Consider the following 25,902-nt stretch of genomic DNA (forward strand, 5'->3'; position numbering starts at 1 on the left):
CCAGCCCCTCTCCCTTCCACCCCTCCCCCACCCCCCTCCACTCCCCCCTCTACCCCCACCCCATCTCCCCCTCCCTTTCCCCCACCTTTCCCCTTCCCCCCTTCCCCTCCTTCCCCCCCTTAGCCTCCTTCCCTCTCTCTCATCCCTTCTCTCTCTCCTCCCCTCTCTCTCTCCTCCTCTCCCTCACCCACCCTACCTCTCCACCCCTCCCCCCCACCTCTCGACCCCCCTCTCTCTCTGTCTCTGCCTCTCTCTCTCTATCTCTTCCCCTCTCTCTCTCTCTCTGCCCTCACTCTCTACCCCTCCCCCTCCCTCTCTCGATGCACCTGCAAGTTGGGGGCTATGCATCAGTGGATAGCGCAATTATGGGGTAAAAGGAGCAAAGGAATAATATTAATATAATATCAAGGGGAGTAGTTAGCGTGTGTGCGGGGGGTAGTTAGTGTGTGTGTGGGGTGGTTGGTGTGTGTGTGTGTGTGTGTGTGTGTGTGTGTGTGTGTGTGTGTGTGTGTGTGTGTGTGTGTGTGTGTGTGTGTGTGTGTGTGTGTGTGTGTGTGTGTGTCTGTCTGTCTGTCTGTCTTTTCAAATGTGATTCACATCTCAAAAACCCGACGCGGTAACGGTGACATTTTTACATATTCCGGTAGAGATTTACATCATGATTTCAAAAATCCCGTCATCTGAAATTTTGATTTCCCGAGATTTTTACTAAAATTGTTCACCAATCTGACATCTTTTAAAAATCTAACATGCTGAAGCGAGCTGATGACATCACAATGCCTTTGCTCCTCGTGACAAGTTGTGCAGAGTTTTCAACACGCAGCCATGAGCTGAGGAGCTGAGAAAGAGAGAGAGAGGGGGATAAAAGGGGGTTGTAGGGATGGGGGAGAAAAGGGAGGAGAGGGGGAACGAGAGGGGGAAGAAGGGGGGAGAGGGAGGAGGAGAGAGGGGGAGGAGAGGGGGAGAGGGGGCCCTCCCTCTCATGTAAACACCTTTTGGTAAATATTTACGATCAGCCAAACTACCGATTTATTTACTATGGACTAACATATTTACTTTGATAAAATGTATTTACCTTTCACCAATTTCCTCAATAAAACTTGCAAGATACCCAGTTTCCAGGACATTACTACATAACCAATACAAATAAGGAATTAGATAAATGGGTTAATGTATTCAGGATATTGAAATATTTTGATTACGTTAGCAATGTACATTCTTCGTATTAGAAATAAAGTAAGAGAATCATTCAATTATCTTTTTGCATTCTGCGTTGCAAGTATATACAGGATTTAAATAGCATTCTGCACCTACTGTTTTAGTATAATATTTCTTTAACAAGTTTATTTGCTACTTTCTAAACAAAGATTGATGAAGAGACTTGTGTGGAAAGTTGACGTAAAATAAGATAACCGTTCAAAATGATAAATTGGGAGATAATTTCCTTTTACCCTCTCACTGTAATCTCAATATGTTCTGTGGGATCCAGAAAGGAATCTGTGGAATAAAAATTTTGCCATGAATATTTACCAGCCAGATTATCGAGTGCTTAGAAATTCATTCATGTGGCACTATTTTTCCCCCCCAGTTTTCTGTGTATGAAAATAAACGTGTTTCAATGTAACACATGGTGCGATGATTTCCTGCACCTTTCCTGGAATTGCCCAGTTATTTTCTGTCATGAATCTGGTAGGCACTGATTACATGTTTAGTGATGTCCATGCTCATTTATAGCCCTGCTGGAGGACATGAGCCTGCATTGATCCAAAACATGCCTGCAGGACACTCAGCCAAATAGAACGGGCACTGCAGCTGTGTGATTTAATGGGAACCTTCCTGAGTAAATCCCAGCTCGTGACTGGGTAATTTACTCAGGTAAGTTTCCTTTAAATTGCTTAGAAGTACCAACCTCCATACCCACAGGCTCATAAAACTGCTGACCTCATATCCAGTAAAATTGAACCTCTGGCTCTTCTCCATGCTAGTGCTTTTGATTAAACCGTATGAGAGCATTCTCATTATATTTATATGCATTCGTGAATGTATTCCCTTGTAGCTATATTTTGGTGCCTCCTACACCCACACACAACTGACTGACCATCCGCTTCACCGCTAACTTCCATCCGGCACACAAATACACCTGGATCATTTCCGACACTTCCCTACCATTTCTTGACCTCACTATCTCCATCGCAGGTGATAGACTTCTGACCGACATCCACTATAAACCCACTGACTCCCATGGCTATCTAGACTACACTTCTTCCCACCCTGCTTCCTGTAAGGACTCCATCCCCTACTCCCAATTCCTCCGTCTACACCGCATCTGCTCCCAGGATGAGGTGTTCCACACCAGGGCATCGGAAATGTCCTAATTCTTCAGGGAACGGGGGTTCCCCTCCCATACCATAGATGAGGCTCTCACCAGGGTCTCTTCAATACCCCGTAACACTGCTCTCTCTCCCCATCCCCCCACTCGGAACAAGGGCAGAGTCCCCCTAGTCCTCACCTTTCACCCCACTAGCCGTCACATACAACAAATAGTCCTCCGTCATTTTCGCCACCTCCATCGTGACCCCACCACTCGCCACATCTTCCCATCTCCCCCCCCCCCCGTCTGCTTTCCGCAAAGACCGCTCCCTCCGTAACTCCCTGGTCAATTCTTCCCTTCCCTCCCGCACCACCCCCTCCCCGGGCACTTTGCCTTTCAACTGCAAGAGATGCTTCACTTGTCGCTTTACCTCCCCCCTCGACTCCATTCAAGGACCCAAGCAGTCGTTCCAGGTGCGACAGAGGTTCACCTGCATCTCCTCCAACCTCATCTATTGCATCCGCTGCTCTAGATGTCAGTTGATCTACATCAGTGAGACCAAGCGTAGGCTTGGCGATCGTTTCGCAGAACACCTCCGCTCGGTCCGCATTAACCTACCTGATCTCCCTGTGGCTCAGCACTTCAACTCCCCCTCCCATTCCGAATCCGACCTTTCTGTCCTGAGCCTCCTCCATGGCCAGAGTGAGCACCACCGGAAACTGGAGGAGCAGCACCTCATATTCCGCTTGGGCAGTCTGCACCCTAATGGCATAAACATTGACTTCTCCAATTGCTGTCTCCTCCCCTTCTCATCTCCCTCAGCCCTCGGGCTCCTCCTCTTCCTTTCTCCTTTCTTCTCCCCCCCCCCCCCCCCCCACCCTACATCAGTCTGAAGAAGGGTTCCGGCCCGAAACGTTGCCTATTTCCTTCGCTCCATAGATGCTGCTTCACCCGCTGTGTTTCTCCAGCACTTTTGTCTACCTTAGCTATATTTTGGTAGCACTCCAGCTGTGCAATGTTGGTGTTTGTCCATACTTCTCCCTCCTTCTACTAGATAAATCAATGAACTTGTATGATAGACACAAAAGTTGGAGTAACTCAGCGGGACAGGGAGCATCTCTGGAGAGAAGGAATGGGTGACGTTTTGGTTCAAGACCCTTATTCAGACTCAACCCAAAACATCATCCATTCCTTCTCTCCAGAGATGCTGCCTGTCCTGCTGAGTTACTCCAGCATTTTGTGTCTATCTTCAGTTTAAACCAGCATATGCAATGCTTTCCTACACAATGAACATGTTTGCCCTGGGTGCACCCATCATGATCATCAACCAGGCAATTATGAATCTGGGGTTGTGCTTGGCATTTTTACACTTCAGTTCCTTTATGCCTGCAGGTAGATAGACAGCATAAAGTCATACCTTTTCAAAGTCAAGTTTATGTAAATGCCCTGAAATTGATACCTGCTATGCCTTTGCACCGCTCTGCTTAATTGATTGGAAAACCCAGAACAAAAGATCTTACATCATGAGGATGTGGCCAGGGCCTGAGCCATAGGGAAAGGTTGGGCAGGCAAGGACGTTATACATGGGGTGATTTTATACAGGTGTACAAGGTCATGAGGGGAATAGGTAGAGTAGATGCAGAATAGGGGAATCAAGAACCAGAGGTTATAGGTTTATGATGAGAGGGGAAAGGTTTGATAGGAACCTCAGGGCAGCATTTTCATACAGAGACTGGTGGGTAAATGGAAGGAGCTGCCAGAGGAGGTAGTTAAGATAGATACTATAACACCATTGAAAAGACATTTGGACAGGTACATGGGTGGGATATGGGCCAAATGCACGCAGGCAGGGCTAGTGTAAATTGGGAATCTTGGTCGTCATGGGCAAGTTTAGATAGATTAGATTAGATTAGATTTAGATTAGATTAGATTAGATAGCCTTTATTGTCATTCAGACCGAAGTCTGAACGAAATTGAAGCAGTCATACATACAATACAATACAATAAAAAACAACAATAAACACATATTAACATCCACCACAGTGAGTCCACCCAACATCTCCTCACTGTGATGGAGGCAAAAGTCTTAGGTCTCCAGTCTCTTCCCTCCTCTTCTCCCTCTGTGCTGAGGCGATACCCCCCGAGCGATGTTACAACTGTCCCGCGGCTCAAACACCGCGGCCCGGGGTGGTCGAAGCTGCCGCCCACCAGTCCTGCTGACGCAGCCGCTGGCCCGCGGCCGAACCCCGGACTCAGGCCACCGCCGCCAGAACACCGTCCCAGCCACCGGAGCACCGTTCCAGCCCCGAGCCGGATCGCCCTCACGTGAGTACCGTTACCGTCTCAGCCTCGCGTCAGGCCGCCCCGACTAGGCGCCGCTCCTCCCTCGGGCTGGGCCGCCCCGACACGGGCGCCGCTCCTCCCTCGGGCTGGGCCGCCCCGACTGGGCGCCGCTCCTCCCTCGGGCTGGGCCACCCCGACTGGGCACCGCTTCTCCCTCGGGCTGGGCCGCCCCAACATGGGCGCCGCTCCTCCCTCGGGCTAGGAGCGCCGTACCTCCCCGAGCTCGGCCACTCCGACGGGAGCACCGTTCCTTCCTCGGGCCGGCCGTCCTCACGGGAGCGTCACAGCCCCTCAGGAAAGCACTGTTCCAGCCCCGAGCCGGGCCGTCCTCACGGGAGCGAGCCCAGTGCGAGTCCTGGCGGGCTCTGCCTCCTGAGACTCGAGGTCGCCAGCTCCGCCATTAGGCCTCAGCGCAGGCGGAGGCAGGGAAGGGGAATACGACAAAAAAGTCGCATTCCCCCGCAGGGAGAGACAGCAAGCCCCGTTTCAACCCCCCCCCCCCCAAAACAGAAACTAAAAACCAAAACTAGACTAACCAAAACGAAAATGAACAACACAAAAAACACAAAACAAACAGGACTGCCGGAGGGCCGCTGCAGCCAGAGCCTCGCCGCCACTAGAGCTCGGCTGAGTTGAGCCGAAGTATTCATGCTGTATGACTATAGATAACATGTAAGTTGTTTTTTGTAACCAATCTGTCATGTCATCGTATATTGATCTGTTGTATAACATTGTTTGTTATATGTTGTTTCATATATTCATGCTTTATGTGGTGGGCTCAAATGCAAAAATCCCAGCCTAGAAAATCTGCATTTTTTTAATAGTAATGCTCTATAAAATTGGGAATTTACTTTTTTAAATCTTTGTTAACCTACCTTGGAGTTTCCTTTATTGACACTAAATTGACACTATAATTTTGATTATTATTAATTGTTGTGAGCACATTGGTTTCATACTTACCACTGAATAATGGGGAGAATGAACATCTAAGGGATCATTGTCATACCTCGGTTTTAATTCATCAGTGCATGCAAACAAAAAAGCTTTCCTTTATTACTCAAAGCATTTGGGTATTCTAATTATAATTAGTTGATCAGGCATCTCTAAAAGCTCAGAGATATACAAAGCATTTACATATTGTGGTGTGCATTTGTAAATTGCTCGTTCTAAGCTTCCCCCCAGTCAAGTTTCAGTCAAAAATCACTTAGTCAAGTGATTCATAAATCTAAACTTTAGTTTGACAAAACACAATTGCAGTTCCCACTACTGTACCTAACCACCGCGGGTTCGATCCTCGTATCTGCCTGATCAAGCCCGCTAGGCCTCGCTCAAACAGAGACACCCTAGAAGGTCACGCAGTCCTAAGCGCTCTCCCAGAAGTTCGACGCAGGACCTCGTGACAGCGGACTTTTATAGGACCTCCGGACCTCGAGGGGCCGAACCACATGGGGGTGGTCTCTTTACAATCCAATAACAAATATTGGATTTATATAACAAATAAGCAAGGTACAGGAGCCTGAAGACTGCAACGACCAGGTTCAGGAATAGCTACTTCCCCACAACCATCAGGCTATTAAACTTGTCTCTTGTCTCGGACAAAACTCTGAACATTAATAGCCCATTGTCTGTTATTTGTACTTTATCAGTTTATTTATTCATGTGTGTATATATTTATATAATGGTATATGGACACACTGATCTGTTTTGTAGTCATGCCTACTATGTTCTGTTGTGCTGAAGCAAAGCATGAATTTCATTGCCCTATCAGGGCCACATGACAATAAACTCTCTTGAATCTTGAATCTTGAATCTTGAAATATCGATTAACCCCATACATGACAGACATTTCCCTAACCCAATAATACAGTGGCTAATACATTGTTTTCAAACAGAGTTTCTCAGAGGAAACAAACATCGCAACATGTATCCTGATATGCAAGAAAACCAGACAAGGCTCAATACTTAATCCAATCAACATCCAGCAAAGTAAAGCTTTGCAACATTATTTACAATGTGTATGCAGGGCCGGCCCTAGGCTGATTGGACCGATTTTTCCAAATTGGGCCCCGCGCCAAATGGGGGCCCCGCGTTAATTTTCCTTATTATATATGGAAATACAAATTCGCTATCTTAAATAAAGATTTTTAAAAAACATTCGCCATACGGATTTTTTTACAAAACGAACATGGATAACAAACGATGTGTTAACTGCTGCTGTAACACTTGTAAACAGGCAGTAGTTAGCAAGTAGTTAAACAATGCATTCCTCAGTAAATGCGTTATATTGTGTCACTCGCTGCCACCGGCGCAGATCCGGGGGGAGGGTGGGAGTCTACAGGGCAGCAAGCCCCAGCACCGCAGCGAACTCAGCCGTGAGTATTCAAGGCTAAACGCCGGGAGCGGGCAGGCGGGCTGTGTGTGAGTGCGGGTGGGTGGGGGGGGGTGGGGGGGAGAGAGAGAGAGAAATGGAGAGAGAAGAGAGAGGAAGGGGGGAGAGAGAGAGAGGGGGGGAGAGAGAGGGGGGGGGGAAGAGAGGGGGATATTGGAGAGAGGAGAGAGGGAGAGAGGAAGGAGGGAGAGTTGGAGAGAGAGAGGGGGGAGAGAGGGAGGGCGGGTGCAAAGAAGGGGGCGGGAGAGAGAGAGAGAGAGTTCTCCCTTCTGCTTCACCACCACTGTTGGCTGCCCTTTGTGAGGTGATTGGAGACCAAAACCAGTTACCCTTTAGATCTCCCTCTCCCTACCTCCCCCCCCCCTCCCCTTGCCTCCTACTTTAGAGAGGGGGGGTGAGGATGAGGGAAGGAAGGGGGGAGAGGGCGGAGGGGAGAGAGGAGTGTGCCTTGCTTGGTGGAGAAGAGGGATGTGGGAACGCTGTACGCAGGTGGTGACTCACTCTCACACTGGGATCCCCCCCTGACATTGCGCAGTCTATCTGACTCCCTGCATTCCCCCCCCCCCCCCCCCTCTATGGAGCGAAGGAAATATGCAACGTGTCGGGTCGAAACCCTTCTTTCGTAACTTTGGTTATTTCCTTCGCTCAATAGACGCCTCGCACCCGCTCCCGCTGAGTTTCTCCAGCATTTTTGTCTACCTTCGATTTTCCAGCATCTACAGTTAATTCTTAGATGTTTTGCGGCGATGGCTGCATCTGCGGTTCCTTTCTGTTGGAGTGGAAGAGTCCTGGCCCGTGGCGGCTCCTGATAAGTGATGTGTTCCCTCCGCGGGTGCTGCCTTGCCCGCTCAGTTCCTCCAGCACTCTGTGTTTTTTGTTTGGCTGAAGTTGAAGGTTGACCCCCCTGTGTCTACCTTCAACTCCCTGTCTGTGGTGGCTCAGCGGGATGGGTAGGGACTCTGGGGAAAGGGTTGCGGTTCTGGTCGAGACCCTTCTTCAGACAATCACAAATACTCTCACCGACGAGAGTTCAGTTCAGTCTAAAGAAGGGTCTTTGCTCCAGAGTCGCTGCGAGTAACCTCAATTGATCCCTTGTTCGCGCTGACACAGGAGTAAGCTCCACCGCCCGCTGTGATGTTATCAATCACCCGCTGACCCACTCCGCTCTATGATCTTTTCTCTTGAGCTGGTCCCCTCACTGTTCAAACGGAGAGCACTGCCAGAGGTGAGTGGGCCGGCAGAAGGCGCTGAGATGGCAGTCGGTTCCGCTGTCCGGTGATGGAGGCCGCTCGTAGCCGCGCAAGCTGCTTCTCTCCCTGGCCACAATGCGGTAGCTCCGCGCCCGTAGCGGTGAGTGAGTGTTACTGGCATGAACCCGACCCCCTCCTTCTCAACGCTCCTTCCCTCCTCGCAAATTTACCCCTGGCTAGACACCCCACACTCTGTGAAAGGAACTCTCCCCCGAATTGTCATGTTACTCACGACACGTGACTCAATCATAATTATTTATTTATATATTTCTACAACAAAAAAATTCCCAATTGGGCCCCGCACCTCCTAAGGCCGGCCCTGTGTGTATGTCTGGTCTGCATTCATCCAATCCATTCTATGCATTTTGCACCTAATTATCAGGGTCTGCAGATGTTCCCATTCTCTTCCTGCAGCTCTGATCTAGGCTTTAGAAAAACTGTCACCACTCTGCAGCTTGCATCATTTCTACAGAAAGCACTTTCAAATTGACCAAGTGGCCTAGCAGCCCCGAAGCCTTTACTCAATTTTAGGGTCCGAGCCTCTACAATTTGACCAGGATTAACACATTGAGAGGTTTCCCTCCATTAAAGTGACTTTATAAATATTCTCAGATGATGCTGATGACCAAAAGATAAATTTTTCCTCAAGATTCCAGCACCTGCAGTTTCTAACATCTTTATTCTCAGATGACATTCTCATATAGTATACATCTGATGCAGTGTCTTGCAGGAAAGGATACCTGGACTTTAAGCAGGGGAATTTGCAGAGATTGAGTCAGCAGGGGTTATAAGTCTCCCCATTATCACGCAATATTTGTTAAGAATATGCACAATATATTTGCTATCTGCCTCTCTGTTACTGGTCAAATTTAAATTCCTAAGTACCTGTACTGTATATACCTAAACTCCAAGAGTTAAACTAAAAAGAACAACTAAACTATTTGTAGTTATGTCCCTTGGAAACCAGATGCTTAAGAAGATTTTACTGAAGTTTCAAGACTTTAAATGAAATAGGTACATTGAAACTAATTCCACTAATTGGATGGTCTATGTTCAGAGGGCAGTCTAAAAAGTTAGAGCTTGTCAATAGACAATAGACAATAGGTGCAGGAGTAGGCCATTCGTCCCTTCGAGCCAGTACCGCCATTCAATGTGATCATGGCTGATCATCCACAATCAGCACCCCGTTTCTGCCTTCTCTCCATATCCCTTAACTCCGCTATCCCTAAGAGCTCGATCTAACTCTCTTTTGAGAGCATCCAGAGAACCAGCCTCCACCGCCTTCTGAGGCAGAGAATTCCACACACTCATAACTCTCTGTGTGAAAAAAGTTTTTCCTCATCTCCGTTCTAAAGGGCCTGTCCCACATCGGGGACATAATTGGCGAATTTAGAAAAGTTTGCACTCGACTCAAACTTGCAGCATGGTCGACACGTGGTCCTAGGAGGTCACTGTAACTCTCCTTCATGCTCGAGGGAAGTTCCCGCATATTCACGGCCTCAGTTTGGTCGAGGAAACTTTTTCAGCATGCTGAAAAAATTTCCGCGAGTAAAAATTGGTCGGCGTGGTACTTTTGAATTCTTAGTGCAGTGGAGTGGGGTCGCTATGTAATTATAGGCAGTCAAGGGCAGCCGTAGGCAATCTCCTTTGCTGACCGGGCATTTTAATTAGCTCATTGGAGTTTTCAGAACCAAGGAAAACCGACCGGTAATGTTAAATGCCCTTCTCTCCCCTTCTCTCTCCCCTTCTCTCCGCACTCTCTAAAGGACTTACCGTACACTGTGACAGCCGTCTTTTACCTTCCTCTTCATCACGGGTGTGAATTTCAGACAGCGCTCCTCCACTTTCCCTGGCCCCCACCTTTGCGATGTGTTTGTGTGTGTGTGTGTGTGTGTGTGTGTGTGTGTGCTAATGGTCGATCCAGCTCGCAGTTTCATTGCTGACGGTCGATCTAGCTCAAGGTTTTTCAGGAGAGTGCCCTCGAGCTTGAAGGTCGAAGACAGTTGCAGAAAAGTTGCGTTAGTGGGACAGGCCCTTAAATGGCTTACCATTTCTTGAACTTAAACTATGGCCTCTGGTTCAGGACTCCCCCAACATTGGGAACATGTTTCCTGCCTCTAGCATGTCCAAACCCCTAATAATCTTGTATGTTTCCATAAGATCGCCTCTCATCCTTCTAAATTCCACAGTATACAAGCCCAGCCGCTCCAATCTATCAACATATGACAGTCCCGCCATCCCGGGAATTAACCTCGTGAACCTACTCTGCACTCCCTCAGTAACAAGAATGTCCTTCCTCAAGTTTGGCGAACAAAACTGCACGCAATACTCCAGGTGTGGTCTCACTAGGGCCTGTATAACTGCAGGAGGACCTCTTTGCTCCAATACTCAACTCCTCTTGTTAATAGGGCCAACATGCCCTATTGCTTTCTTCACTGCCTGCTGTACCTGCATGCTTACTTTCAGTGACTGATGAAAAAGACCCCCAGATCCCGTTGTACTTGTCCTTTTCCCAACTTGCGCCATTTAGATAATAATCTGCCTTCCTGTTTTTGTCACCAAAGTGGATAACCTCACATTTATCCACATTAAACTTCATCTGCCATGCATCTGCCCACTCCCCCAATCTGTCCAAGTCACCCTGCATTCTCATAGCATCCTCCTCACAGTTCACACTATCACCCAGCTTTGTGTCATCTGCAAATTTGCTAATGTTACTTTTAATCCCTTCATCCAAATCATTAATATATATTGCAAATAGCTGTTGTCCCAGCACCGAGCCTTGCGGTATCCCATTAGTCACTGCCTGCCATTCTGGAAGGGACTCGTTAATCCCTAATCTTTGTTTCTTGTCTCCCAACCAATTTTCTATCCTTATCAGCATCTTACCCCCAATACAATGTGCCCTAATTTTGCCCTAATCATGCTTGACTAATCTCCTATATGGGACCTTATCAAATGCTTTCTGACACATCCAGGTACCCTACATCCACTGGCTCTCCATTGTCCACTATCCTGGTTACATCCACTAAAAATTCCAGAAGATTAGTCAAGCATGATTTCCCCTTCGTAAATCCATGCTGACTCGGACCGATCCTGTTATAGCTATCCAAATGTGCTGCTATTTCATCCTTTATTATTGACTCCAGCAACTTCCCCACCACCGATGTCAGGCTAACTGGTCTATAATTCCCTGTTTTCTCTCTGCCGCCTTTCTTAAAGAGTGGGACAACATTAGCTACCCTCCAATCCACAGGAACTAATCCTGAATCTATAGAACATTGGAAAATTATCATGAATGCATCCACAATTTCTAGAGCCACTTCCTTAAGTACCCTGGGATGCAGACTGTCAGGCCCTGGGGATTTATCAGCCTTCAGTCCCATCAGTCTACCCAACACCATTTTCTGCCTAATGTGAATCTCCTTCAGTTCCTCCGCCAGCCCAGAGCCTCTGGTTAATACATGGTTGTGTCCTCCTTAGTGAAGACGGATCCAAAGTACCTCTGTTCAACTCACCTGCCATTTCCTTGTTCCCCATAATAAATTCACCCTTTTCAGTCTTCAAGGTTCCAACTTTGGCCTTAACTAGTTTTTTCCTCATCACATACCTAAAGAAGCTTTTACTATCCTCCTTTATATTCTTGGCTAGCTTACCTTTGTACCTCATCTTTCCTCCCCATATTGCCCCTTTCGTTATCTTCTGGTGCTCTTTAAAAGTTTCCCAATGCTCTGGCTTCCCGCTCATCTTTGCTATGTGATATTTCTTTTATTTTATTTCTATACTCTCGCTGCCTTCCCTTGTCAGCCATGGCCCCCCCCCCCCCCCCCCCCCCCCCCCCCCCCCCTTACTCCCCTTGAAATCTTTCTTCCTCTTTGGAATGAACCGATCCTGCACCTTCTGCATTATTCCCAGAAATACCTGCCATTGTTGTTCCACTGTCATCCCTGCTAGGATATCTTTCCAGACAACTTTGGCCAACTCCTCCTTCATGGCTCCATAGTCCCCTTTGCTCAACTGTAATATTGACACATCCGATTTACCTTTCTCCCTCTCACATTGTAGATTAAAACTTATCATATTATGGTTACTGCCTCCTAATGGCTCCTTTACCTCGAGTTCCCTTATCAAATCCAGTTCATTGCACAACACTGTCCAGAATTGCCTTCTCCCTGATAGGCTCCAGTACAAGCTGCTCAAAGAATCCATCATGGAGGCACTACACAAATTCCCTTTCTTGGGATCCAGTTCCAACCTGATTTTTCCAGTCTATCTGCATGTTGAAATCTCCCATAACCACCGTAGCATTACCTTTGCGACATGCCAATTTCATCTCTTGATTCAACTTGCACCCTATATCCAGGCTACTGTTTGGGGGCCTGCAGATAACTCCCATAAGGGTCTTCTTACCCTTACAATTCCTCAGTCCTTCCAGGAATTAAGTTATGAATACATGTAAAGGGCTGTAGAAGTTGGAAGTTTATTCCCTAAATTGGAATTAATACAAAGTGAATCAATCTGATGTCCACAATTGATAGATTTTTATTAACCAGATGTATTAATTTATTTTGAGCTAAGACAGATTTATGAAGCTAGATAGCAGATCATCCATAAATTGATCAAATAGTAAAATAAGCTATTTGCAGCACAAAGTCTTGCTCACTGCTCATTATCAACCAAAATCTGGCAACAAGCAACAAAGTTAGTTACGAGGGCACATAGTTGGGAGCTTCTTATAGGATGATGGTGAGACAGAGAGGTTTAGCTAGAGGAATCCAGTGCTTAGGACTTTGGGAGCTGAAGATGCAAACGTTAACAAGGAAAGAATTAAAACTGGAACTCCACAAGAGACCAGAATTTGAGGAGCTCATATGTTTCATGGATCTAGGATTGGAGATAATTGATCAAATACATAATCTACCTTGCTTTGATGCCATGATAAAATAATTTTGTGTGAATTTAATATAATGTCATTGAACAAATGTTGTCACGCTCCTTACGAAATTAACTGTGTAGTTCTTGGTTTATTTCTAACATTTTGAGGTTCAAGTTGTTTCCTGAAATATTCATTAAAAAATTCCCTGTTAACAATGACTTCCTTCACTTTTTCTCACTTTGCTCGTACAGTCCAAAGCCAACACTTGAAGAAGTGGAGTCCTGGGGACAGTCTTTTGACAAGTTAATGAAAAGCCCTGCAGGAAGAAATGCATTCCGAGAGTTTTTACGAACAGAGTACAGTGAGGAAAATATGTTGTTCTGGCTGGCTTGTGAGGACCTTAAAAATGAAGTCAACAATCTTCTTGTTAAGGAGAAGGCAAGATTAATATATGAGGATTATATATCCATCCTTTCACCGAAAGAGGTGAGTTTATGTTACATTAAATATTTTGTGGATGTTAAATCAAATATATTAACAATGGTAACCAGGTTCTCTTCAGGAATACCTCATAAATGCACTTAATAATTCCAAAATGTGATTTTGCAATTAGACAACAGAGTGACACAATCTAATTGCACAGAAAAAATGCACAAATAATGATGGATGTAGGCAGGATTAACGCATGTTTCTAGCATTGGTTAATGACTCCAGGACAAGTCGTTAGCAGCTGAAGAAAAACGATACAGATAGTGCAAGTTTCAGTAAAATAAAATGTAACCATAGAAAAGAAAATAACTAGACTAAAGGCAAAGGTACACAAAAATGCTGGAGAAACTCAGCGGGTGCAGCAGCATCTATGGAGCGAAGGAAATAGGTAACGTTTCGGGCCGAAACCCTTCTTTAGACTGATAGGGGGTGGCGGGTAGAAGGAAGGAAAAAGGAGGAGGAGGAGCCCGAGGGCTGGGGGATGGGAGGAGACTGCCCGAGGGTTAAGGAAGGGGAGGAGACAGCAAGGGCTAACAAAATTGGGAGAATTCAATGTTCATGCCCGCAGGATGCAGACTCCCCAAGCAGAATATGAGGTGCTGTTGCTCACTCTGGCAATGGAGGAGACCCAGGACAGAGGGGTCGGATTGGGAGTGGGAGGGGGAGTTGAAGTGCTGAGCCACCGGGAGGTCAGGTGGGTTCTTGCGGACCGAGCGGAGGTGTTCGGCGAAACGATCGCCCAACCTCCGCTTAGTCTCACCGATGTAGATCAGCTGACATCTAGAGCAGCAGATGCAGTAGATGAGGTTGGAGTAGGTATGTTGCAAAGCCTACCTGAAGCGTCTTTGAAAATCTGCCGCTACGGGTGTGCGCGATTTTGGCGCCGTTTAGAGGGGGCGGGTTTAAAACGCGATTTTCTCTAGGCTGTTCAAATCGAAGATGTTCAGCCTAGTTAATTATTAATGAAAAATCGCTGGAAGACCCCGTCGCAAAAGCTATTATTAGGTTTAAAGGCCTTGAATAATAGTTATAGTAGTTTAAAAATCAATCTCTAAACCCGCGACCGCCAGCAACCGCAGAGTCTCATAAAGCAGACAACTGAAGGAAGGTTGTATATTTTTACATTAAAAAGGGCTTCTAAAGATCCCGTTATACAAAGTTTAATATTGCGAGTAGCTCATTTTGGGTCCATTATATCGCGCAGTATTTTTCTGGGCATTTGAGGGCACAAATCTACCGCAATGTGAACGTTCTAAACCAGCGCGTTCCACAGGGACCCACTGGAAAGCTGATTTAAATGGGCATTTATTTACAGCAATTGAACACTGAATTCCTTCCATTTGGCCTATAAATTAATGTAAATGAGATTTAAAAATCATGTTTTATTGTGAATTATTTGTGAATATTATTTGGACATTTAGGCTATTTAAAAATGTTAATCATTTATTAAGAAATGGATAGATGTTTAGATCTAGTAATTGAAGTCTGAAATTAGCTACAATTAGGTAACTAACTAATTATATGCTTTAATTTCAGGTCATCCAAGTAAGATTATTTTATATTTGTTTCAGAATGCTTCAATCTATGATAACTGAAAATTTCATTCAGTTCTCTTAATTTTTAAGAAAGTTATGGGCTTTTGACTGTTCACGATCACAACTTTTTTGTTATGTCCATAGAAAATCAATAGGGAACAAGATGCTCATTTCCGAGTATGAAAATGGCCATAACTTTTTAAATACTTGAGATATGAAAGTGAATTAGGTGTCAAATTAAACTTATTTTTATGCTTTATCTGATGGGATAAATTACAGACTTGATTTTTTAAATCTCAAAATTTTGTAACATTGCTAGTTGGAGGAGATACAGGTGAACCTTTGTCGCACCTGGAACGACTGCTTGGGTCCTTGAATGGAGTCGAGGGGGGAGGTAAAGGGACAGGTGTTGAATTTCTTGCGGTTGCAACGGAAAGTGCCCGGGGAGGGGGTGGTACGGGAATGAAGGGAAGAATTGACAAGGGAGTTGTGGAGGGAGCGGTCTTTGCGGACAGCAGACAGGGGGGGAGATGGGAAGATGTGGCGAGTGGTGGGGTCATGTTGGAGGTGGCGAAAATGACGTAGGATTATTTGTTGTATGTGACGGCTGGTGGGGTGAAAGGTGAAGACTAGGGGGACTCTGCCCTTGTTGCGAGTGCGGGGATGGGGAGAGAGAGCAGTGTTGCGGGGTATGGAAGAGACCCTGGTGTGAGCCTCATCTATGGTGGAGGAGGGGAACCCCCGTTCCCTGAAGAATGAGGACATTTCAGATGCGCTGGTGTAGAACGCCTCATCCTGGGAGCAGATGCGGCGTAGGCGGAGGAATTGGGAGTAGGGAATGGAGTCCTTACAGGAAGCAGGGTGGGAAGAAATGTAGTCCAGATAGCCATGGGAGTCAGTGGGTTATAACCCACAGCCCTCGGGCTCCTCCTCCTCCTTTTCCCTTCCTTCTCCCCGCCACCCCCTATCAGTCTGAAGAGGGGTTTCGGCCCGAAACGTTACCTATTTCCTTCGTCCATAGATGCTGCTGCACCCGCTGAGTTTCTCCAGCATTTTTGTGTACCTTCCATTTTCCAACATCTGCAGTTCCTTCTTGAACACCTAGACTAAAGGCAAAATGGTCTGATGATCAAGGAGTAAAAAACCTATTTAACTACAAGAGCTGCAAATGAGAGGTATACATTTATAAAGTTATTTTAAAGTGTATTAACCTTAGCTGTAACCTTCCCCCTTTTCTCCTTGATCCATAAATACGGTGCATTAAATGTCCATGGTTCTCAAAGGCCAATCTTTAAGTACGAAACAAGGAAAAGGTTATTTAGCCTATGGACCCCCATTAATTCCACAATTAAAATGATATGTCATAGATTCCAGCAGAATGTGCTTAATGATGCATGTAGCTAGAATATTGCCTAGAAAAGAAAACATTCAAACCTTCTTCTTAAGCCGCACAGCTACTTTTTAAACAAAACACTGAAGATATGGAATACACAATCTTTGACCAAAGATTGGTCAAACATCATTAATGTAGAGAGAAAGAGGGTCAATGTTGATGACCTTTCATTAGAATACAAAATTAAGTGACTTAAGAGTTGTGATATCAACTTGGGGTGGCACAGTGGCACAGCGGTAGGGTTAAGGGCCTGGCCCACTGTACGAGGTAATTCAAGAGCTCGCCCGAGTTTTTAAAATTAAACAAACTCGTGGTAAGCACGTAGAATGTACGTAGCGGGTACGTCAGAGCTCGGGACATCTCTTAGCAGCTCGTAACGCTAACGGCAGGTACTCGGGAAACGCAGTAAGCTCGTGAAGACTCGTGAAGATTTTTCAACATGTTGAAAAATGTCCACGAGAGCCCCGAGTACCTACTCGCGGGTATTACCATAATTCTCTGAGTTCGAATCAGGGGAAACTCGGGATAACTCTTGAATTAGCTCGTACAGGCCCTTAACTGCCTTGCAGCGCTTGCAACGTCGGAGACCCGGGTGTTGTCTGTACGGAGATTGTACGTTCTTCCCATGACTGCGTGGGTTTTCTCCGAGATCTTCGGTTTCCACCCACGTACAGGTTAGAAGGTTAATTGGCTTGGTAAATGTAAAAATTGTCCCCAGTGTGTGTAGGGTATTGTTAATATGCAAGGATCTCTGGTTGGCACGGACCCGGTAGGACGGAGGGCCTGTTTCCGTGCTGTATCTCTAATCTTATAATCTAATCTAATTAACTAATTTGTGGCCAATGTTCAATCCTAATCCAACTAAGCAGTGGAATCATTAGTAAGAAGAGTTGCTCTGAGATGTTGTAACACTATCTCTACAATTATGGGACTTTTGCAAGGGCTGCATATCAGATTCTGAGATATTACTGAGAGCATTAAGCTGGACAGAGGAATGAAGTCGGACCTCCATTACACACACTATTTATGTTAAAGGAATTGACATAATATTAAATGTGTGGTCGTGAGGGAGTAAAGATGGGGATTTTTGTAATCGCTATTTACTAATCCCTTGAAAGCTCTTTTTACTGATGTAAAATATTGTGACAGATTATCAACACAATAATAGTCTGTCAATGTTTGAAGCAGATTGCACCAGGAATCAAGTCAGTCTGAAAAAAATACTTTGAATTAACTTGATCCTAATCTAAAAATAACAAAAATAGGTGTTGTTAAAATATTCTTCGATCAAACAAATACCATGGTTGTAACAAATAACCTAATTGTTAAAAGATCACAATGTAATAATGTGCAATTGTGAGTAAATTAATTGCAAGTATTGTTACCGTTCCATAAACGCATTCACCAACATTTTCTAAAATAAATAAATGTATTTTTGTTCTGTCAATCCAAGTAGAATTAAGCAGATTTCAGTTTCTTGGAAATAATCGGATTAGTACTGACATATCAGATATAAGTAAAATAGACCTGCCACTACCTGTAGTAACAAAATGTGAAGAAATAACCAAGGCTGAGTTACCACTGCACGTGCAAGAAAGGATTGAGATTAAAACCAATTGCTCTTTTCAAAAATATTGCCAGAAGTAAGAATGGCACACAAAATGCTAAATAATAAAATAAAATTGCTTTAAAAAAAAATCTATTCATCTCTTAGAAGAGCTGCATAATAAATCTTGGAAAATATGGCTAGCATTATTCACTCCTATTCAATTGGAAGATATTATTCCTATCCCATTCCTATGTATGAACAATTTGAGAGCATAATTAAACTAGAATTTCCAAGATAATTTCCTTATAGAAACATATAAAATTGTTAAGGGATTGGACAGGCCAAATGCAAGAAAAATGTTTCCGATGTTGTGGACGTCCAGAACCAGGGGTCACAGTTTAAGAATAAGGGGTAGTCTATTTAAGACTGAGATCAGTAAAAACTTTTTCACCCAGAGAGTTGTGAATCTGTGGAATTCTCTGCCATAGAAGGCAGTGGAGGCCAATTCACTGGATGTTTTCAAGAGAGTTAGATAGAGCTCTTAGGGCTAACGGAATCAAGGGATATGGGGAGAAAGCAGGAACGGGGTACTGGTTCTGGATGATCAGCCATGATCATATTGAATGGTGGTGCTGGCTCGAAGGGCCAAGTGGTCTACTCCTGCACCTATTTTCTATGTTTCTATAATGTTCAGATGTCTCCCAGATCACCACTAGAGGGCTCTATAAGATATGCTGCACAAAGACACTCGGTGAGCTGGACCCATGAACAAACCGTGGGTATCTATCTGTAAGCATTCTACATTATTGGCAGTAAAATATGGACCATAATCTTTAAAGTGTGATAGTATTATTTTATTATCTTCGGCACACTGGTGTTTAACTGTATTAAATTTCAAAATTACCACAAGCTTAAAACAAGGTTAGGGTTTCAGATTGTTTAACCTTCACATTGTAAGATGAGTCAAGCCTAGAACCTGAATAATCTTCTACGCTAAGTTGAAAATTATATCAAAATGTTTTTTAAAAATCATCTACTAGCAGGAGATGTTTTTTAAAGGTGGCCTTATTGGAAATAATCAATTTTTCTTTGTAATCCCAAAAGTCAGTATAATTTGAATATTTATCCTCTAGTATATTATGAAACCAAACCTAGCAGCTCATCTTTGTGGCATTAAAACAAGCTTGAATGAAAAAGTTAATACCTATGTAATTGAGAAAAGGATTTTATAAATCAAAGATGATTTATCTAATTAAAAACAGATTTGGATATATTACCAAACCACTCTCAGAAGAGTGAAAAACCATCAAAGCAAAGAGAAGAAAAGAATATTGATATGTTAGAAATGAATATATCTGTCATTTTATGTTTAACCAAAGTGGTATATCAAGAGGTAGGAAAAAATATATGTAAGTTTAGTCCAGGTTACAGTTACAGTTTAGTTTATTGTAATATGTACCGAGGTGCAGAGAAAAGCTTTTGTTGCGTGCTATGCAGTCTGCTTTTACATTCCATAAATCAGTGACGAAGAGCACCCAGTTGTTCTACCTGCAGTCCCATCTCGCTAAATGCTTGGCTGGTGAGGAGTTGGCTAGAAGCTTTTTCTCGGCAAGAATAGCCCTTCACTGTTTCTAAATTTTACTCAGTTTACTGTAAGTAAATAAGAAATTAATTCATACAATTTCGACCGACTCAGGAATGTGGATGGACTAAACTTCATTACAGTTGGAATTTATCTGCACTTACAGTTGTATTTTTTTGACGTCCGGTCCCTTGCAACCTGGACTTTTCATCCATCATTTACATTTCCCAGCATGGCTGATCCAAGAAAGTAGATTCTTCCTCACATTTCAGAACACCTGGGAAATAAAGATCTTGGAATTGGTTTACGAAGTTAAAGTGGAGTTACTATGCTCATTCAGATAATCAAGGGCAGTTCAAGGGAGTTTGGACAGGTTTCTCGATGGCATCAGAACTGAAAATCTGTATTGATAAGTACAAAATGTGTGAAGGATCATCTTTTACCAGAAAGGATTCTATGGATTGCATACCATGAGTAAATTGGAACATTCAATGTTTATGTCTGAATTATTTTCAAATGAATCTGCGTGTTGGTAGTGGTTCTATTCCAGAAGTGTCTGAATAATACTTGTACAGGTCTTGATAGATGAGAATAATTCAATGATAACGCTTTGGAGATATATCTGGTAAATTAAATCCATAGTTCTAAGTGTTAATTCTGTTCTAGCTGTTGTGTATGGCCCTGCATTTAAATAGATACAAACTCATAAGTGTGTAGTCAATAATTGGAATATATCTATAAAAAAACAAACCACCTCTATATTGTATGGAAGCTCTAATCGCAATGCATTTATTTCCTCAGTTATTGCTGCTATGATAATTCAGTAGAGGATCACCCTCAAAATCCAATATTTTGAGCTTTAACTTTTGTTAAATTACTTAATTATATTACCCTATTGGATCAGTGATTTATATTGAAGTCAGTCCTAAGGTCAGAAGAAGGTTCCTTTCCATAAATTCTTCCATCTCTTCCTATGGCTACAGTCTCCATTAGTCCTGATTCCACTCCCAGACTCCTATTGTATTAGTTTCTGTGCACCGCCACTGCTTATCAGATTAAAAAAAATGTTACCCTTCATTAGTAGGGAGATTTTTCAACAACATGAGGTCTTCATAAAATGCATCAGATTGATTCTTGTTCCTCTAATATTATATTCATTACAATCCTACTCTCCTTCCTGTTTCATCATCCAAACGAAACATCTGTTTTTGTGCTAATAGTATGTAAATACTATTTCTTATTGAGATCATCCATGTTATCGTTTTATTGCTCCAAAGTCCAATGAATGTTGCCTGCTGAAATGAAGGACAAAGAACATAAACACAGAGGCAGGGTTAGGCCAGTTTGACCTCCAATATGATCATGGCTGATCCTCCAGGAAACTTAAGCTAACACAAATGGATGTCTTCTCCAATCTATAGAGTACCGGTACTTAAAAGTAGCGAAGAGGGAAGTTCATGTGCCTCTGCCCCGATACATTTTTAAATAGGCATCCTTATGAGTTCAACCAGGTAGTAGATTCTTCTTATACTGAACAAGGGTACATTTATACATTTTCTATCCTGTTATTATTCTGTAAAATGGTTTTACAGAAATGTAGTATTCTGAAATTAATCTTTCATTAGTTCATATAAAAAGCACATTATACTCTGAAATAGCTGGTCCTTTTTTTTGTATTATTCTAAATTTAGGTCAGCCTTGATTCCAGAGTCCGCGAGGTCATCAACAGAAATATGCTTGAACCTACCCCTCATACATTTGATGATGCACAGCTTCAGATTTACACATTAATGCACAGAGACTCTTATCCAAGATTTATGAACTCTGCAGTCTACAAAACCCTGCTTCAATCCTTAATTGATACATCGTCAGAACCTTAAGCCTTCCCGACTTTGTTTCTGAAAATAAAATAATGAAATGTCTGTGGGCTATTATTACTCACAGGGACACTGGAGCTATTTGATCTTCACCAGAAAGTAATACTCAGGCAAATTTTACTAAGGATTTTAATGTCTATCTGCAGAGGGCTCTGAACACAGGCCAAAACACAGCTTCAGATCAACACAGCAAGATTCTCCAAAGGATGACTGATGAAATGTTAGTCGTTTTAAAAAGCCTGTAGTTGTATTTTTTACATGAAAAACTATTAACATGTACTCAGACAAGAGTTTGTATGTGGAAGTGCCTTGATGTTCCTCTAATGACATCGTCACCAGAGCGACATATGCTACAATACGGTTTAAAAGTCTCCTACATTGAACATTATGATAATGATGCCACAACCACATTGGGCAGTACTTCCACTTGTCTTGGAGTATATTATACTTGATATATGTAAACATAATGCTGATGGAAACTAAATGGATCAACTTCAAGTATCGAAGCCAATGGTTTGAAAAACTACTGAAATACTGCCTATAAAGCATGTTGCAAGACTTCTATTATTTTAATATATTTTTCTTCAAATGCAATTTTTTTCATTATGATTTGTGAATACTTATAAAAATTAATTTCACAAATTTATCACTTGTTTTATTTTGCAAATGGAAAACGGACAAAATGTGGGCATTTCAATTATTTTCAAAAAATAAAGCACAAATAATTTTAATTTACAATTATTTAGTGATCTGTCAAAACTGAATTAGTGTATACAATGTGATTAAAATCTTTTAAAAAGTAATATTTTGTTTATATATTGTACACGGCATAAAACATTTCTATGATTGTACAGAATCACCCACCTCTTCTTGGGAGAAAAAATCCTTTCCCCACATTTTGCAAGGTTCATTCCTCCATTTAGATGATTTGAATGTAGTATTGATAGTGTAGTATTGAAGTGTTGATAGTGTGCAGGGAGGTGCAGGGAGTAGAGTAGGAAAAATGTTCCCAATGTTGGGGGAATCCAGAACGATGGGCCGCAGTCTAAGAATAAAGGGGAGGCCATTTAATACTGAGATGAGAAAAAACGTTTTCACCCAGAGAGTTGTGAATTTGTGGAATTCCCTGCCACTGAAGGCAGTAGAGTCCAATTCACAAGATAAATTTAAAAGAGAGTTAGATAGAGCTCTAGGGGCTAGCGGAATCAAGGGATATGGGGAGAAGGCAGGCATGGGTTACTGATTGTGGATGATCAGCCATGATTACAATGAATGGCGGTGCTGGCTCGAAGGGCCAAATGCCCTCCTCCTGCACCTATGTTCTATGTTTCTATGTTTCTACTCCAATGACATACAGGTTTGTTGGTTAATAGGCTTGGTATAAATCCAAATTGTCCCTAGTGTGTAAAGGACAATGTTAATGTGCGGGGATCGCTGGTTGGTGTGGACTTGGTGGGCCGAAGAGCCTGTTTCCGCACTGTATCTCTAAACTAAAAACTAAAGTATTGGAGAACTTTATACCCAGAAACTAATTTTTTTCTCTCCTATCACTCGACATAACATAGAAGTATTGTAGAAATGTATAACCAGAAACTCCTTTAATTCCCAGTTTCATTAAGCTAAGTAGAATCAAATGATCACATCAGGACACAATAGAGGAAATAGTATGGTCTTCTCATTTTAAATCAATTGCTATACTATAATTTATGCTATAGTCTACTGGTGATTTTAAGTTTCAAAATATGTACTTCAATACCATACAAAAACAAATGTAGCACACTAGTCATACTGACAAAACAAATGCCAAAAGTTAAATCTATTACTCCAAGTAATTATGTAAATGAAAACAACGTGAAGGAAAATATGATATACACAGAATTGCTAGATTTGTATACTGATAATCGGAAAAACAAAACGAAAATTATGAATGCACAACAAAAGGTGAGATAAAATGTGACATTTGTGATGCTCAGAGAATACAACCTCCACTAAATAGATCACAAGGCTAAGGGTTAAGGGATAAGTTGTTTTGTACATGAATGTTTTGCTATACGAGGTTGTGTTACTGTTCAGCAACAATTTGCTGTATCTTGTTAATGTGATAGCAAACAGCTGCCTAATTACTCCAGTTCTACGCAAATTATTCAATTTTCATTTGTCCATTTGTGAAGCTTCATGCAGCAGATTCCTGGTAGTCACCACATCTCTATATAACTTTAAAACTATCATCTTGTATGTGTGTGGGTAAGTGTGTGTATATGTGTGCGTTTATGTGTGTGTATATGTGTGTGTCTTTATATTTTCGCCAAAATGCTACGCGGTAACGATAACATTTTTACATATTCTGACTCACATTTTTCCCTTCTAAGCAGTGATCAGCTTCACTTAAGATATGACGTGATATTTCCTGACTTATTGGTTAAAAAAAGACAAAACTGCCTTTTAAGCTTCGACTGATGACGAGACAATGAGGTGGGCGAGCACGATGGCTCGGGTCAGCACCCCTTTCACACATAGAATATTCCACGAGCTTCGAGTGACGTCAGGGGGAGGGCCACATATCCAGAACATTCCTCATATGCTTCACCACCTCCCCAACAGTCGACCTGCTTCATTCTCACTGCTTGATGCACTCCTTGACGCTTCATTCTGACTTCGCCATCTTTAAAGATATGACGTCACAATGAGGTGGACGGGCACCATGGCTCAGGTCGGCGCCCGTTTCACACACGACCGCATGCAGCCTTGCTCGGGTCCTCGGGTCCACGCCCGCACATGACCTCGCTCGGGGTCCTCGGGTCCACACCCGCACGCGGCCACGCTCGGGGTCCACGTCCACCCGTGACCTTGCTCGGGTCCTCGGGTCCACGCCCACCCACGGCCCAGTGCCTGGTGGGGGGGCTGCTAGGCCTGGACTGGAGCCCATGCGGCGGCAGTCTACAGCCAGGCCCGGGCTGAGTACAAGAGCCAGGCCGAGTTCCAGGCCCTGGCGCTGCGCTATGACCTGGGTAGATGTGGCTGCAGGGAATGGGAATGAGGAGGATGAGGGAAATGAGGAGGAGGGAGATGGGGTGGGGTCTCTACCCCCTCCCTCTCTGCCCCTCTCCCTCTCTACCTCCCCTCCCCCATCCTCTACACTCCCTCTCTACTCCCCTCCTCTCCCTCTCTACCCCATCCCCCTCCCTCTCTACCCATCCCTATCCCTCTATCCTCTCTCGCTCTCTACCCCCTCCCTCTCTTCCCCCCTCCCTCTCTGGCCCCCACCCTCTCTGCACCCCTCCCTCTCTGCCCCTCCCTCTCTCCCTCTCTAACCCCCCTCCCTTACCCCCCTCCCCCTCTCTACCCCCCCCCCCCCAAATACCGATTTAAGAATTTTAATGCTAGTTGTTTGTAACAATAACTGAGAAATTAGATTACGTCAAATGTTTTTGTTTATGCTCAATAGTCTCTTAAAAGCTACTATCATATCTGCTTCCACCACCACTCCTGGCAGTGTGTTCCAGACACTTACCACTCTGTATATAAAAAAACTTACATGACACATACCGTTAAACTTTCCACCTTGATCTTAAAGTTTCACTGTCCAGAGTTTGATATTTCCACCATGGGAAAAAAGTTCTATGTTCTTGTAATTTTATATACTTCTTTCAGGTCACCCCTCATCCTCCAGAAGTTGCAGAGAAATTGCAGATTTGTGACTGCACGTGTTTACTGCCACATTTTAGCATTTCAGTAAAGATGCCACCTGCAACAATGTCTTGTTATTTTTAAGTTGGGGTGTGATCTTCTCCTTTCCAGTCAAGGCTGCTTTGGGATGGAATCCTGGTTGCTCCCATCAAGGACAGTCATGGTTGTGTGTTTTGAATGTTCCCACCAGCAAGCATTGACTGCCTCTCTTTTCTGTCGAATTTACGCCCATTCTTGGTTCTCAGTGGGATCAGGCCTTGTATGTTTGAACCACTAATGGTTTTACAGTGCGATATAAACCACATACCATGGATGTGGACAATTTGCTGAGCCTCTTGCACTCACCTCAACCACTATCTGTTCATCAATTCACAGGTTTTCTGCCATAACTCTGTCTTCAGCTATATCTTTATCCTTCAATAAAATAACCTTCCTATTTAGGTATGTCTTAGACTTGTGGATGATTAGCTGTTGATTGGTTATTTATCAAAGCAGTCCAGATAGAGAAGCTAAAAATCTATTCACAGGTTCAATGATGGAGGTCTTCAGGGAAATCCACAAGTTGTGCACACTATGCAGAGCTTGCATCCTGGGAGTTGATGAAGTTTGGCCGTAAGGTGT

The 25,902-nt window shown here is 43.7% G+C and overlaps 1 protein-coding gene across 3 annotated transcripts in view; it reads left to right on the top strand.

Moving 5' to 3' along the window:
* The window catches only part of rgs20 (regulator of G protein signaling 20), a 110,814-nt gene extending 88,417 nt beyond the window's left edge, over positions 1-22,397 (top strand). For all 3 annotated transcript variants that reach the window (XM_033019728.1, XM_033019727.1, XM_033019729.1), the window contains 2 exons: positions 13,421-13,655; positions 21,409-22,397. In XM_033019728.1, coding sequence (XP_032875619.1) covers positions 13,421-13,655; positions 21,409-21,597 — 424 coding nt within the window. In that variant the 3' untranslated portion in view covers positions 21,598-22,397. The remainder of the gene's footprint in view (positions 1-13,420; positions 13,656-21,408) is intronic.
* Positions 22,398-25,902: the final 3,505 nt, after the last annotated feature.

The sequence above is a fragment of the Amblyraja radiata genome, chromosome 4 (genome assembly GCF_010909765.2).
Source record: "Amblyraja radiata isolate CabotCenter1 chromosome 4, sAmbRad1.1.pri, whole genome shotgun sequence".
NCBI lineage: Eukaryota > Metazoa > Chordata > Chondrichthyes > Rajiformes > Rajidae > Amblyraja > Amblyraja radiata.